Below are 14,357 nucleotides of genomic sequence, written 5' to 3'. Positions count from 1 at the left end.
AATCCTCTCACCCTTCACATATCTGGCCTGTACCCCAGTTCTGTATGAATAAAAAATAAATCTTTAAAAAAAAAAAAGTATGTTTATGCTCACTCTGAACCCTGTACTAATACTTAGCCAATAAAAAGAGTACATAGTCTAGTATGGTCATGGATGGGGTACATAGTAAAATAAAATGTTAAAATAATGACTATGAATGAAAAGTTAGATATTTACATGTTAAAAAAGGGGGTTGATAAGGAAGAGTGTAACAAGGGCAAATAGATATCTAAAATGGAAGTTACAGTTGTATGCCTTAGGTTAAAGACCTAAGATAGAAACTTCCAAAAGACAAACTCTCAAATTGCTTTCAACATGCCTTACAGATATACAAGCTTGTTAAATTCTATTTTTCAAAACACAACAGCATAAACTCAATTCCTATATAATGGAGCAATAAAAACTGACATTAAATAAGAAAGACCATTTTATCAGTGTTTTACTTATCCGATTCTTAAAAATAAAATCTGTTCTCTTTAGTCAAGATGAGAGTAGCAAAAAAAAAATTGAAACATAGTTTTAGGACACAAACTGTTGTGTATGGTACTTGTGGGCATTCAAAGTCAGTTTAATGAACAGATAAATCAGTGAATCCAAAGACATGAAAATGAAAATTCTGGGAAAATAGTGAGAAGACATTATACCATGCTTGCAAAAGACTGTTAGTATTAAATGAACACAAATATCTGAAAAGTTCCTAATGTGAATTTAGTTCATTTCACAAAATAAACATCTTCAGTTAGGTCAAAATCACCTTGTAAGCCAGTAAAGTAGCTCAACTATAGTCTATTCTTATACTACTGAGACAACAAAACAGTTTCTTAAACTTACAGCCCTAGGACATAGGCTATGTCATTAAAAAGCATAGAGCTTACCCACAGAAAAGTTGGAGAAAATGCATTCCAAGTTACTAAGACTCATCCAACAAATGAAAAAAACAGGGAACACCTACAACTTGCAGTTTTAAGCACAAGAAATACTCATTTGTTGGAAAGTGTGGGTAATTAGTAATTAGTAGTTGACTATATTCAGAGGCATGATGGAAAACAAATCTACTATTTTCTTCCACTAAAAATCAAACTTCTTCTTTACAGGTTTATAAAGGTGCTAGCTAACAATTCCACATATTACCTTTTAGTCTTCATCAATATGAATTATTTCAAGACAACCTTTTCTTTTTAATAGGAGTAAGAAGGAGGATAGAAAAAAAAAAAAAACAGATGTCCCCAATTAAGAAACTTAATAGTTTGCTTCCATCCTACCTTTTTAATTAAGCAAACATAGCTCTGGTATACACATTTTCAGACCAAAAGCATCTCAGGTCAGGAAACGATAATTTTTGATTGGATATTTGAGGCAGATACAATTCTCAATACCTTCCCATTACTTAAATAAGAGATCGAGAAACCTTCAAAAAAACACACACACCAAATTCTCACCAATGCAAAAGTTACCTTAACTTCATAGTCACGAGTAATAATGCTACTTAAACATAATATTTCTTCATTGTCTTTGAAATGAAAAGAGAAATATAATTCCTTTAATTTAGTCATTTATATTCTAGATAGAAATGTAGTGGAATTAAAGACAAGTCAGCTAACTATAAAGAAATAAAATTTGGGTCAGGTTTGCTTAGAATAGCTCTGCCTTTTTTCAAAATTTTAACAATTGAGTGAAAATACTTCTAAACCTTATGTTGGAAAGTACATCAACAAACACCTAGAAATTCTAGGTCTATTAATAAAAGTTTAGTTAGTGTTTGAGCCAAGAAATAAGGTAGCAAAAGAAAAGTGGTAAATAACAGATTTAAAATATTGTCAGCAAAAAAATAAAAAATGAAACCAATTCTCTTAAGTCACTAAGAGGCCCGTTTTTGGCAAACTTCTTGGAAAATTAATATCTCCACTGCTCCACTCTCCCACCAAATATTTTGAATTTATTTTCATGGTTGCATTGTCCAGAATTAAAAATTATGTGCTTGATGATGGGCTCTGCTGAAGTCCATTTCAATTAAATTCAGACATATAAATGTAAAAAAAAAATAAATAAATATGTACTTTTTAAAGTATTTTAGTGTTGTTATTCAAATCAATAGTTAACTTTTTCTATAAGTAACAATATAACTTATAAAACTATTCAGCAAATCCTGAATTTAAAGATTAATTCTCAAACTTCTTTAAAATATCTCAAAATATTACTTCAAAATATTAAACCCTGATCTACCAGCAATTCTACTGAAAGAATACTAAAACAGCAGTTCGAGAGCACCCTATTTTCATTGTTGCACTATTTACCATAGCCAAATTAGGAAACAACCCAAGTGCCCAAGGACAGATGAATGGATTTAGAAGGTATGGTTTATATATACAATAAAAGTCTACTCAGCAATTAAAAAAAAAAAAAAGAAATGAACTCTTGCCATTTGCAACAGGAATGGAACTGGAAGGGACAATGCTAAGCAAAATAAGTCAGAAAAAGACATATCACATAGTTTTACTTATATGTAAAATATAGAGGGAGAAAAGTGACAGTCAAACCAAACTAATAACAAACGCTGGGAATCTCAAGAATTAAAACTAACAAAGAGGAGAGGCAGAGGGTGAAGAGCAAAGTAGGGAGAGAGTCCCATGAATGACGGGGAGAGCTAGAGGTCTATGTGTGCTTGGGTGGTGGCTGGGGGTGGTGATATGCATCTGAGGAGATGTGATCCTACGCCTCTGATTGTAAGTCAGCTGAAAAATAAATAAAATATCTCACCTGTGAAAAGTTGACATTTTCCCCTTTAATTAATTATATCCTGACCATTATAATGCACAGCCATCTCTTCAAACAGCTGTTGGTTCAGTTCCACCAAGACTCGGTGCTCTTCATGCTAACTTGAAGATGGACTCCCATGTGTAGCCACTTGCTCAGAGCTCAGTGACACGCTGCCGCCATAGGTCTCCTGCTGCTTCCACACTGCTGCCTCTTGTCTTCACCTCACCCTACTAGATATCCAGTACCTCCAAAACATTTTTCTGACTTCTGCTCCTCAGCATCTTTATTAAAATGGTCATTTGCAGCAACTCCAACTGAGGATTCAAAGCACTGAGTAATAATAATTCTTTAATAAATTTCAAGTCAGATGCAATTTTTAAAACATGGACACATATTGTGCAACTGGTATAATGTGAGGGTGGAAAATCAAATTTTATGAATTAATATATTTGACATGCATGAATGGAGGAAGCAGCAGAGAAATCTACAAAAGAAAAAATGCTTCTGTAATTTGAACAATTACCTTTAATTTATCCATGTTGTAATTTCTGATTTTTAATATCTTCTTTTTTTACATTAATGTCACTGAAATAATGGCAAGTACAGCAATATAATAACACCTAGAGAAATATTTTAACAGAGAAATGTTCTACAGGAGACAAAAGTACTTATCCTTTACCATGCCCCACAGGCTTTCCTTTTTTTAGTCCTTAATAGCAACTTTTAGTACAAAGAGTGACTTGGATTCTATTATCTTTACAAAACACTTCTTTTTCAGGGAGCAGATCGAATTCCAAATAGATTTCTTCTTAAAGCAGTGACACTTTCAATGTACTCAGCAATTCAAAAATATTGCATATCTGCTTTCTCAACTTGATGTGTCATGAGCCAGTAAATAGTAAGACCAGTGTTGAAAAAGACACTAGTAAAGTGTTCATAATTGTTTACCGGTTGGCACAGAAGAGGGGAAAAATGTCCCTGATCTGCAACATTTGCCAATTTCTCTACTATAAATATTCTCAGCCCACTACCATGATGTCACTGAACACCAAAATGGGAAAAGAGGTGAACAATCAGATCTTGAGGAACTGGCACAGTGAATTCCAGCACTTGGCACTGGATTAACCTGAAGGCACTCAAAATTGTCCCCTTGTCTTTTGTTAATTTTTTAATGTTTTTATTTTATTACATCGTTGTTCATTTTTGTACAGTGTTTGACTTCTCCCCTCAGGTGTAATCTCCTTCATTCTCCAAACAACATGGCACCTGTGGTCCATCTCCCTCATGCCTTATGCTCATCCCTCCCCATTTTACTCCTCTCCCTCATATGCCTCAGATTTACGATCTACTTGCAAGTTTTGTCTTTCTTTGGACATTTTGTTAGGTTTTTCTATATTTCACAAATAAGTAAAATCATCCAATATTTATCTTTTTCCCATTTGACTTATTTTGCTTAGCAAAATCCCTTCCAGCTCCATCATGTTGCAGCACTATTTACAATAGCTAAGATATAGAAACAACATAAAAGGCCCCAAATAGAGAAATGGGTCAAAAAGTTGTGGTATATATAAATACACGATGGAATACTTTTTAGTGATCAAAAAAGATAAACTCACACCACTTGCAGCAATATGTCCCTTGTCTTATAAAGAGCCTCCCTCTACTCCTTTACTCTTGACCCCACAGAACTTGCCCAACACCTCATCAATGCTTTGTCTGGCTTTTGTCCCCCCACATCACACCTTCTAATGCTTTCCTCTGAATCTAAACTTCTATGATCCTATCACTTAAAATTTTTACCTTATTAACAGAGGTGATATTTTTCTCATCTTCCTCACTATACTATGTGATTTCTTGGAATATTCTTCTGTACAAAGTACTAAATATTCTTTAAAAATTATATAAATTAGGGCCCTCCCTGGTGGCACAGCAGGTTAAAGCACTGCACTAAGAAGCTTAAGCCAATTCTGCATGAGCTCGATCCCCCGCCTGCCCTGGCCCGGCGGAGTCTGCCATGGCATGGCAGACTTCTGACCGGCCCGCTGCTCCCCTCAGCAGTGTACTTCTTCGATCTGCCTGTTCTGCTCCCTGCTCTGTCTCTGGTAAATCCTCTCACCCTCTGCATCTCTGACCTGTACCCCAATTCTGTATGAATAAATAAATAAATCTTTAAAAATATATATATAAATTATATGTCTATAAGACATAGAGCCAGGAGCAGGAAGAGATAAGCAATTACATATTACCGTGTGAACATTATGTTGGAAATTAGATAGTAATTGTAAACTGAACAATTCCAATATTTACTAGCCACCTATTCATACTCCTTTACATGAAAGCACACTATAAAAATATGTGGGTCCTGCAAATATAATGTCTGTGTTTCCTATTTTAAAAGATGCAATATTGACAGTGTCCGAAAGATACTAATCTCCACTTATATCAACAGTTGTAAGCTTACATAAACTGCTAACCTATGCTGGGGCTCTTTCCTAAAATAGAAATCATAATATCTATCTCAGAAGATTCTTGTAAAGATTAAGTAAAAGGGCACAGTGCACAGGGCTGCTACATAATTAATGTACAAAAAATGGTAGCTACTTATTATTATAATTTTCCACACATTTCCTATCCTGAGCTTAGAAATCCTTTTAAAAGAGTTTCCAGATCTAATGGCAGAAAGTCTCTGTGTTAGGGTACAAAACATCCACATGGTCCTGACATTCCAAGCGTCTGACCAGAACCACCACAGGCTCAAATCTAGCCTCATCCAGGCTCTTCAGTGTCCAGGCTATTCTCTGGATCCCTGAGCCATAAACTTTTGTAAAAAGCCTGGCTAGAGCCCTCCTTAGTTGCAAACAGAACCTAAATTATGTCACTGGGATTTTAAGGGTTTCAAAGCTAATAGGTAAAAGTAGTAAGAAACAAATTTACTCAATTAACTTTATGCTAACTAAAATAGCTTTCTTTTCCATAAGTCAACAATAGATAGATGTACACAGAGAGAAAGAAAAGGAATTCTCTTGAATTGGTGAAATTACAAAAGTACCAACAAAAAATTAATATAAATACCCTAAATAGAAAGGTATGGATGTTATATAAAGAACATCAAGAATTTTACTAAGAAATACAAAAAAAATTTTTTAACAAATGAAGGAGGATGGTCTGTGGATTCGAAAAAATAATGACTATTTAAAGATACCACATATTTTTAATAAAGCTACAGGTTTAAAATAGTTCTAGTGGCAATACACTTGTTTTTACAAAATTATTCTGAACTTTTCCACATAAAAAAAGAATCCCTAAATAAATATAAATATAAATAACAGGGCCCTCCCTGGTGGTGAAGTACTAAGAAGCTAAAGCCACTTCAGCATGAGTTCAATCCCTGCCTGAGAGGTGATCCACGTGGCAGACCTCTCCTGACCCACCTGCTACTCCCCTCAGCAGTGTACTTGTACCAAATTCTGTATGTATAATAAATAAATCTTTTTTTAATGCTTAAATAAATAATGAGGGGAGGACTACACAACACAGTTGTAACAGATTAAATATTAGAGCAAATTATAAACCCCTCCCTCAAATAAAGTATAGAGGTATTGGTATAATGAAATAAAAACAACATTCAGGAATACAGTCAGTAAAATGTAACATAAGACAAAGGAACCTGAGAAAAAAAATATTTTAGCATACATGAAAATTTCAAAGAACTACTAAATATTTAAGAAGATTAAAAGTGGGCCCTCCCCGGTGGCACAGTGGGTTAGAACACAGCACTACAAGCTAGCCGCAGTAGCTTCAGTGAGTTCAATCCTCACACCCAGAGATGACCCACATGGTGCAGCAGAACTCTCAACCAGGCCACCGCTCCCCCCAGCAATGTACTCCATCAATCTGCCTGTTCTGCTTCCTACTCAGTCTCTGGTGAATCCTCTCACTGCCCCTGTACCTCGAGCCTCTATCCCAGATTCAATAAATATAAAAAGGTAAAATTTGTACATTAAAAATTATATAACCAGACTATAAAATTTATACAACTAAATCACCAGAAGGACAGGAACTTTGTCCTAGTTACTGCAATATCTCTAGAGCTTAGAACAGTGACTGTACATGGTAGATTTATAATTTACTTTTTTCAAATGACTGCATTTTTTGGATCATATGTGTATATATTTTTTAACATTAAAAAATGACTTAAGATCACCTAAATCATTACAAATAAAACATGCTGTAATTATAATAGGAATTCTGAACACAGAATATTTTACAAATTATTTAGATATTCGTTAATTGCTTTCAACAATGTTTTTCAATTTTCAGTGCATAAGATTTGCATAGATTGTTAATTTTATTTCAATGTAGTATATTCTTTTTGACTTTATGATAAATAAATTCTTTTCATATTTTCATTTTTTATTAAGTACTGCAAGTATAAGACAATACAGCTACTTTTCTGTCTATTGATCATGTACCTTGCAATCTTACTGAACTTGTTTATTAATACTAACAGTTTTTAATGGATTATCTAGGGACTTTTATGTACATGACCATATTAACTGCAAATAGAGATAATTTTATTCCTACCATCCAATATGGATGCCTTCTCTTGTATTTCTTCTCTTGTTCAAGTGGCTACAAACTCTGGTACAAAACTGAATAGAAGTGGCAAACATGGATTGTTTTGTTCCTGACCTTAGAGAACATTCATTCTTTCACCACTAAGAGCTCTTGCACATGACTTCATAGGTGGAGGAAGTTTCCTGCCATTCCTAGTTTTTTAATGTTTTACCATGACAAGTTATGGGATACTTTTAATTGTTTTTTCTGAGGCTATTGAGATGATACTACAATTTTTGTTTTTCATTCTATTGATAGGATGCATTACTTCAGCTGACATTCACATATTAAATCAAGCTTGAATTCCTGGGATAAAATAAGTTGATCCCCATGTTCATACAGAGTTTTTTATACAGAGTTTCAGATCGCCAAAACAAACTTGAAAAAGAAAAAATAAAGGAACTCATACTTCCCAATATTAAAACAGTACAATCAAGGGTGATTGGAACTGTAAGGCACCAGCACAAATACAGACACAAACGTCAATTTAATACACTTGAGACTCCAGAAGTATATAGCCAACTGATTTCAACAAGGGTACCAAATCCATACAGTGGGGGAAGAAGTCCTTTCATGGGACAACTATATGTCCACATGTGTAAAGTGAATTGGGGCACTTATACTGTCTATCAAAAAATATTTCAAAGGAACTCTCCTGCACTGCTGGTGGGAATGCAAACTAGTACAACCACTATGGAAAACTGTTTGGAGGTTCCTCAAACTGCTAAACATGGAGCTTCCCTACAACCCAGCAATCCCACTCCTAGGTATCTACCCAAAAGACACAAAAACACTGATTGAAAAAGATACTGCACCCCCATGTTTATTGCTGCTTTATTTACAATTGGAAAAACATGGAAGCAGCACAATTGCCCAAAAGTAGATGACTGGATTAAAAAGATGTGGTACATATATACAATGGAATATTACTCAGCAACCAAAAAAAGAGAAACACATGTCTTTTGCAGCAACTTGGATGGAGCTGGAAAAGATCATGCTTAGTGAGATAAGCCAGAAAGAGAAAGAAAAATACCGGATGGTTTCACTCATAGTAGGAGTATAATGGACCAGGTGAGAAAATAACAAGAATAATGAACACCCATATACCAGAGACATTTTGCGGGGGTGGTGTGGGGAATGGGATCAAAAACGGTGAAGGGGGAGGGAAGTGCACGGGATAATGGTGATGGCACATGGGTGACTTGGTGATAGGAAACCCACGGGGACTACAATTGAGATGGAAAAAAAATGTAAAAATGTAAAATAAACTGTTATAAATATATATATATATATGTATATGTATATATATATATTTCAAAAAAAATACCTAGGTGCAAGAACAAAACTATTCAATTCTTACGAAAAAACACGGGCAAGCTTTCATGACATTGGCTTTTGTAGTTTATAATGCTTAAATCTTAAGTTTTCCAAGAAATTGACAGGGAAAATGGTAAAATCCTCAGAAAGAAATGGGAGAAGATAAAAGTCTGCAACTAACAAAGGAGAAAATACAAACACCAAATAAGCATAAAAAATTCAAAATTGCCTGTTGCTATGAAATAAAAAATAAAAACAAACCTTGCTGGCTTGTCAAGTTTATCATATGATTAAAGAGAGGTAAACTCAGTATATTAGATACACACAGGAAGGATATGTACAACAGGGGTGTAAGTGGCTGTGCTGCTTTAATTTAAAATTATATATTGGATCACAAATATAAAATTATATTTTCAGGAGTTAAAATAGTAAAGGACAAATTATATATATACATACATATATATATAAATATAATATATATATATATACATAGAAAGACTTTTCCTATAGGGCAACCAAAGAAATCAAAAGAACAAAGAAGAAGGAAGCATTCTGGGTGGGCGTGGGGAGAAATGCTCCCATCTACTAACAAGAGTGATCACAAAAATGTTTCTGTTGTTATAACCCAACACCCAGGAATGGAGGTAACAGGAAACATGGAACACACTCACCCATGTGGCAAATATCCTCATTCCTTACCTGCTTTGGAAGTAACCAGTTGTAGCACAAGAGGCCTCCGCGTTACAATGCCTGACCCTCGAGGGAGAAAGTCCCTTAAAAAAAAGAAGAAGAAAATAATACATTAGGTCATTTTCAAGAATTTTAGCTACAAATTTATAAAGAAACTTCTACAGAAAACCCCTATCAAAATTCCAGTGTCAGGCGCCCTCCCTGGTGGTGAAATGGGTAAAAGCACAGCACTATGAAGCTACCCACAGCCACTACAGCAAGAGTTCGAGCACCAGCCAGGGAGGTGACACCTGTAGTACAGCAGACCTCTCCTGACCCGCCTGCTGCTCCCCTCACCAATGTACTTCAGTAGATCTGCCTATTCTGCTCCCGACTCGGTCTTGGTGAATCCTCTCACCCCCTCATCTCTGGCCTGTACACCAGTTCCTGGATGCATAAATAAATAAATCTTTAAAAAATTCCATTGTCAGTACTCACAGAAGTTGAACAAAAAATAATCCTAAAATTTGTTTGAAATCACAAGACTATAAATAATTTAGGCAAAAAGCAAAAATGGAGACATCGCATGCCCTGACTTCAAACTGTTATCAAGTTATAGTAATCAAAATAGTATGATACTGATATTTAAAAAAAAAAAAGGATCAATAGAACATAGTGGAGACTACATATGTAAAATCCCACGTTTATAGTCAATGAATTTATAACAAAACGCTAGGGTTTTGGTGGAGGGAAAGAGATGTATATGCACATATGTAGGAATAAAGTTGTACTCCCCAAATTATATAATTATGTAAATGACTGAAAAACTAATAATGTTTGAAAAAAATACAACAAAGAATTTATGAATATATAATGGGCAGAGGACTGTCTATAATAAATTGGACAGCAGCGTGTGACAAATGAAACTAAAGCATTAAATAAAATTTCTGCATCATAAAATAAATCAACAAAAAGAAAAGGCAACCTAATAAAAGGAAGATATATTTGCAAACATATATTTGACAATGAATTGATATCAAAAAATGTGCAAAACATTCATGCAACTCAATAGTAAAGGCATACAAACAATGCAATTTAAAAATGGCCAGAGAATCTGAATAGATTTCTAAAAAGAAACATAATGGCAAACAGGCACATGAAAAGATACTCAACATCACTAATCTTAAGGCAAACGCAAATCAAAAGCACAATTACATTAGTTAGTATAGCTATTATTAAGAAGACAAGAAATAACAAATGTTTTTCCTGGAATACATCACTCCTTCGTTTAGCCAGAATTATATAAGTTCTTCTTAAATTTCTGTAAATTTTCGATTCATTTTTATTTTCAGATAATCAGCATCAATAAAAAATTTGCAACAGCAATTATTCCTTAAACTCTCTGGAAATTTGAAAATTCAATGCACTATCCAGTTTCAAGTTAAATATTAGCACCATCAAACACTGACCATTACTAAAGAAATATCCTGAAAATTTTCTGTAATAAAAGGTTACACAAAAAATGTGGGATCAGGATCTCTCTGGTGGCTCAAGGGGTTGAGTCTCAGCTCTACGAAGCTATCAGTAGCCACTGTGACTTAAGATAGATCCCTGGCAAATGGAGCTGCCCCACACAGCACAGCAGACCTCTCCTGTCTCACCCACTGTTCCTCTCAGTAGTGTATTTCAGTCAATTCATTAAGTTCTGCTCCCCATTCTGGTGAATCCTCTCACCGCCGCCCCCCCCCCAACACCTCTAGCCTGTACCCTAGCTCTCATTTGCATAAATAAATCTTTAAAATGTAGGATCAAAAAAAGACAAGTATTGTGCATGGAGAAATTAATAGCAAGGTAAATCTTGGAATCCATTATTTGTTCTTTCTGATAAATGTGAATTTTTCATAAATAAAGCTGTGTTTTAAATAGCATGTTAAAACACACTAGACTAATGAAATCACCAAGTATTACACATCTACAAAGCCCCATAAATCATTACTGATTCTGCAGTATCAGAGAATTCATAAACATATTTAAAACACAGTTTTTAAACACATTTAGAATGCCTCACAAATTTCAGATGAATCATTATTGTTAAAACACTCACACACACACACTGGGCCCTCCCTGGTGGTGCGGTGATGCAGCAGGCTGAAGCACAGCACTAAGAAGCTAAAGCCACTTCAGCATGAGTTCGACCCCCGCCCTGGAGGTGGCCCTCCCTGGTGGCACAACAGGTTAAAGCACAGCACTATGAAGCTATCTCAGTCACTGCAGCACGAGTTCGATACCCTGCCAAGGGGGTGACCCACATGGCATGGCAGACCTCTCCTAACCCGCCCACTGCTCCCCTCAACAGTGTATTTCAGTACATTTGCCTGTTCTGCTCCCCCTTTTGTCTCTGGTGAATCTTCTCATTCCCCACACCTCTGGCCTATACCCAGTTCTGTATGTATAAAATAAATAAATCTTTGAAGAAAAAATACAATTCGGACTCAATGGCAATATTTCTCAAGAAGTGGTTCCAGAATCCACAGTAAATATTGCAACCACAGAGGCCCGGGTCCCAGCCTAAGCATACAGACTGAGAAAGTTCAAGGGAAGGAACAGGTACACTTCACCAATTCCAGAGGATTCTGGTGTTTTAAGAACCAATGGTTGCAAGTTAGAATATGCTACTCAATAATTTGTGGGTGATAACGTATATATGAGTTTTGTAGGAAATGCAGCAGAATGGAGCTTCAACACAGATGGTATTTAAATAACCAGCAGCTTATAAAATTGGTAAAAGCCAGGGAGAATGCTGCAAAAGGCAAGTCTTCAACTTCAGCAACACTTTATTTATTAATGAGGGGGGTAAGAGGATTTAACCAGAGACAGTGTGTGGACAGAACAGGCAGATTTACTGAAACACACTGCTGAGAGGAGCAGCTGGCAAGACAAAAGAGGTCTGTTGTGCCATGTGGGTCAGTTCCCTGGCTGGAATAGAACTCAGGATGTTGTGGTGATAGCACTGAGACTTAGTTCCTAGGCCACCAGGGAAACTCAATTGCACCAATACTTTAGAATGGAGAGTCGCAGAAATAAAATTTAGTAAAATTTCCCCACTACAACTCATTAATTTTCTAAGTACTAGTGTAAACTCTAATGGAGGAAATAATACTGAACAGTCTCTTAACTAAGATAATGAACTAATTCTTTAATTCCCAGAGTTTTTTAATTTACAATGTCACTTTATGTGACTAAAAGAATTAGTGAAAGCATGGACACTTATTTGCTAAACAAATGCCATCAAAAACAAATAATATCACCTATTGGGGAAAAAAATAGTGAGGAGCTAAGAAGTACAGAGATGTTGTGGGCATGACCCTGTGCTCCTTAGACAAAAGGAGTTTGAAGCTAAATGGGAAGACAAAGGCAGTTATAGGAAACCATTTAAGAAGAGTACAGAAAAACTACGCTGGCATTCAGAAGAGACAGAATGATAGACTCCTTTTGAAAATATCTATATGTATATATAGTTAAATACTCTTAATTTCCTATAAGAGTTATCTTAGAATATTTGCTAGTTCAGATTTTTTTTAAGATTTATTTATTTATGCATACAGAACTGGGGTACAAGCCAGAGATGCATGGGTAGTGAGAGGCTTCACCAGTAACAGATTGGGAAGCAGAACAGGGAGGGCCTCAAATGTTTTTTAAAAACAGTTAAAATTAGGGCTCTCCCTGGTAGCACAACGGTTTAAAGCACAGCACCATAAGCGAGCTGCAGCCACTTCAGTGAGAGTTAAATCCTCAACCCTGAAGGTGACCCACATGGCCCTTGAGACATCTCCTGTCCCACCCACTGCACCCCTTAGCAATGTACTTCATCAATCTGCCTGTTCTGCTCCCCACAATTTGTCTCTAGTCAATCTTCATACCACCCCTGCACCCCAGTTGTGTATGCATAAATATTTTTTTTTAATATTTAAAGCTTATTAAAATAAGCAGAGCATCTACTCTGTGCCTCCAACCAAAAAGGAAAACATTACTTTGGGACTCAAAAAGAATAAAGGGAACAAAACCTCCACAGAGCTGGAGATGGGGGAGGGGAGGGGAAGTTGGGAAATCTGTCTGAGTTATTATACCATGAACTAGGCTTGAGGATGTAATAGATGCCTAAGAGAAATATACAGTTCTTTAATGTCTAACACCATTTAAGAAGTCAATAAAATATTTCTTTAAAAAAAAAAAGGTAGAAAGAAGGAAGAAAGGAAGAAGAAAAAAAGGTTAGTTTCTACCCCTGTGCCATTATCTGTTTCAACTCAGGCTTATGGCTGTGTATTTACAAAGCAGATTTAGTAACAATCCTCTTGAACATTATTAAAAACAAAGTATGAAACATCTTATTATATAGCAAATAATTATCATATATCTGGCTGAAAAGTAAGCCTACAAATATATCTGATGTTTCTCTCTTCTTTTATTAAGTAAACAAAACTGGGCAATAAGAACAATAAATGGATTCAGTACCCACCTCCCTTCTTACTAACTCACACTTACTGGTCCCCTTAGTGGCTCTGAAAGGTCCTACCTCTAATATATACATTCTGACCAAAAGTCAAAAGATTTGGTGGTCAAATCCGTCTCCTGACTTCACTGAAGTATCTGAAATGCAATAAGCAATGGAAAGAAATTTCTCTTCTACCGAATTACTGTAATCTGGCATCCTGAAAATTCTTGTCATTCCAATGATCCAGCAGCATGAAAACCATATGCCCAGCACTCTCCTGCTGTGTGAGTTATGGAGGGGGGGCCGGGGCTGGGAAGAGAGTGAGCCCATGAGCCCTCGAATGAACACAAAGCCATGCATACCATTGAATGGGCAGATTCTCCTAAAAGCTGTGATGAAACTATAGATCAAATGAAATGCAACACATGGCAACTTTGCAAAAACACAACCACCATAGGAAAAAAAA

General features: G+C 35.6%; 1 protein-coding gene across 5 annotated transcripts in view; it reads right to left on the bottom strand.

Annotated features, from left to right (window-relative positions):
* Positions 1–14,357, bottom strand: part of DNM3 (dynamin 3) — a 484,254-nt gene that overhangs the window by 394,869 nt on the left and 75,028 nt on the right. For all 5 annotated transcript variants that reach the window (XM_012728988.1, XM_004688484.2, XM_004688483.2 and 2 more), the window contains exon 2: positions 9,430–9,503. In XM_012728988.1, the coding sequence (XP_012584442.1) occupies positions 9,430–9,503 (74 nt within the window). The remainder of the gene's footprint in view (positions 1–9,429; positions 9,504–14,357) is intronic.

Source organism: Condylura cristata, unplaced genomic scaffold (assembly GCF_000260355.1).
Source record: "Condylura cristata isolate star-nosed mole 26May11 unplaced genomic scaffold, ConCri1.0 scaffold00024, whole genome shotgun sequence".
NCBI classification, from domain to species: domain Eukaryota; kingdom Metazoa; phylum Chordata; class Mammalia; order Eulipotyphla; family Talpidae; genus Condylura; species Condylura cristata.
The sequence above is the reverse complement of the archived record's forward strand: the minus strand, read 5'-3'. Positions and strand labels throughout refer to the sequence as shown.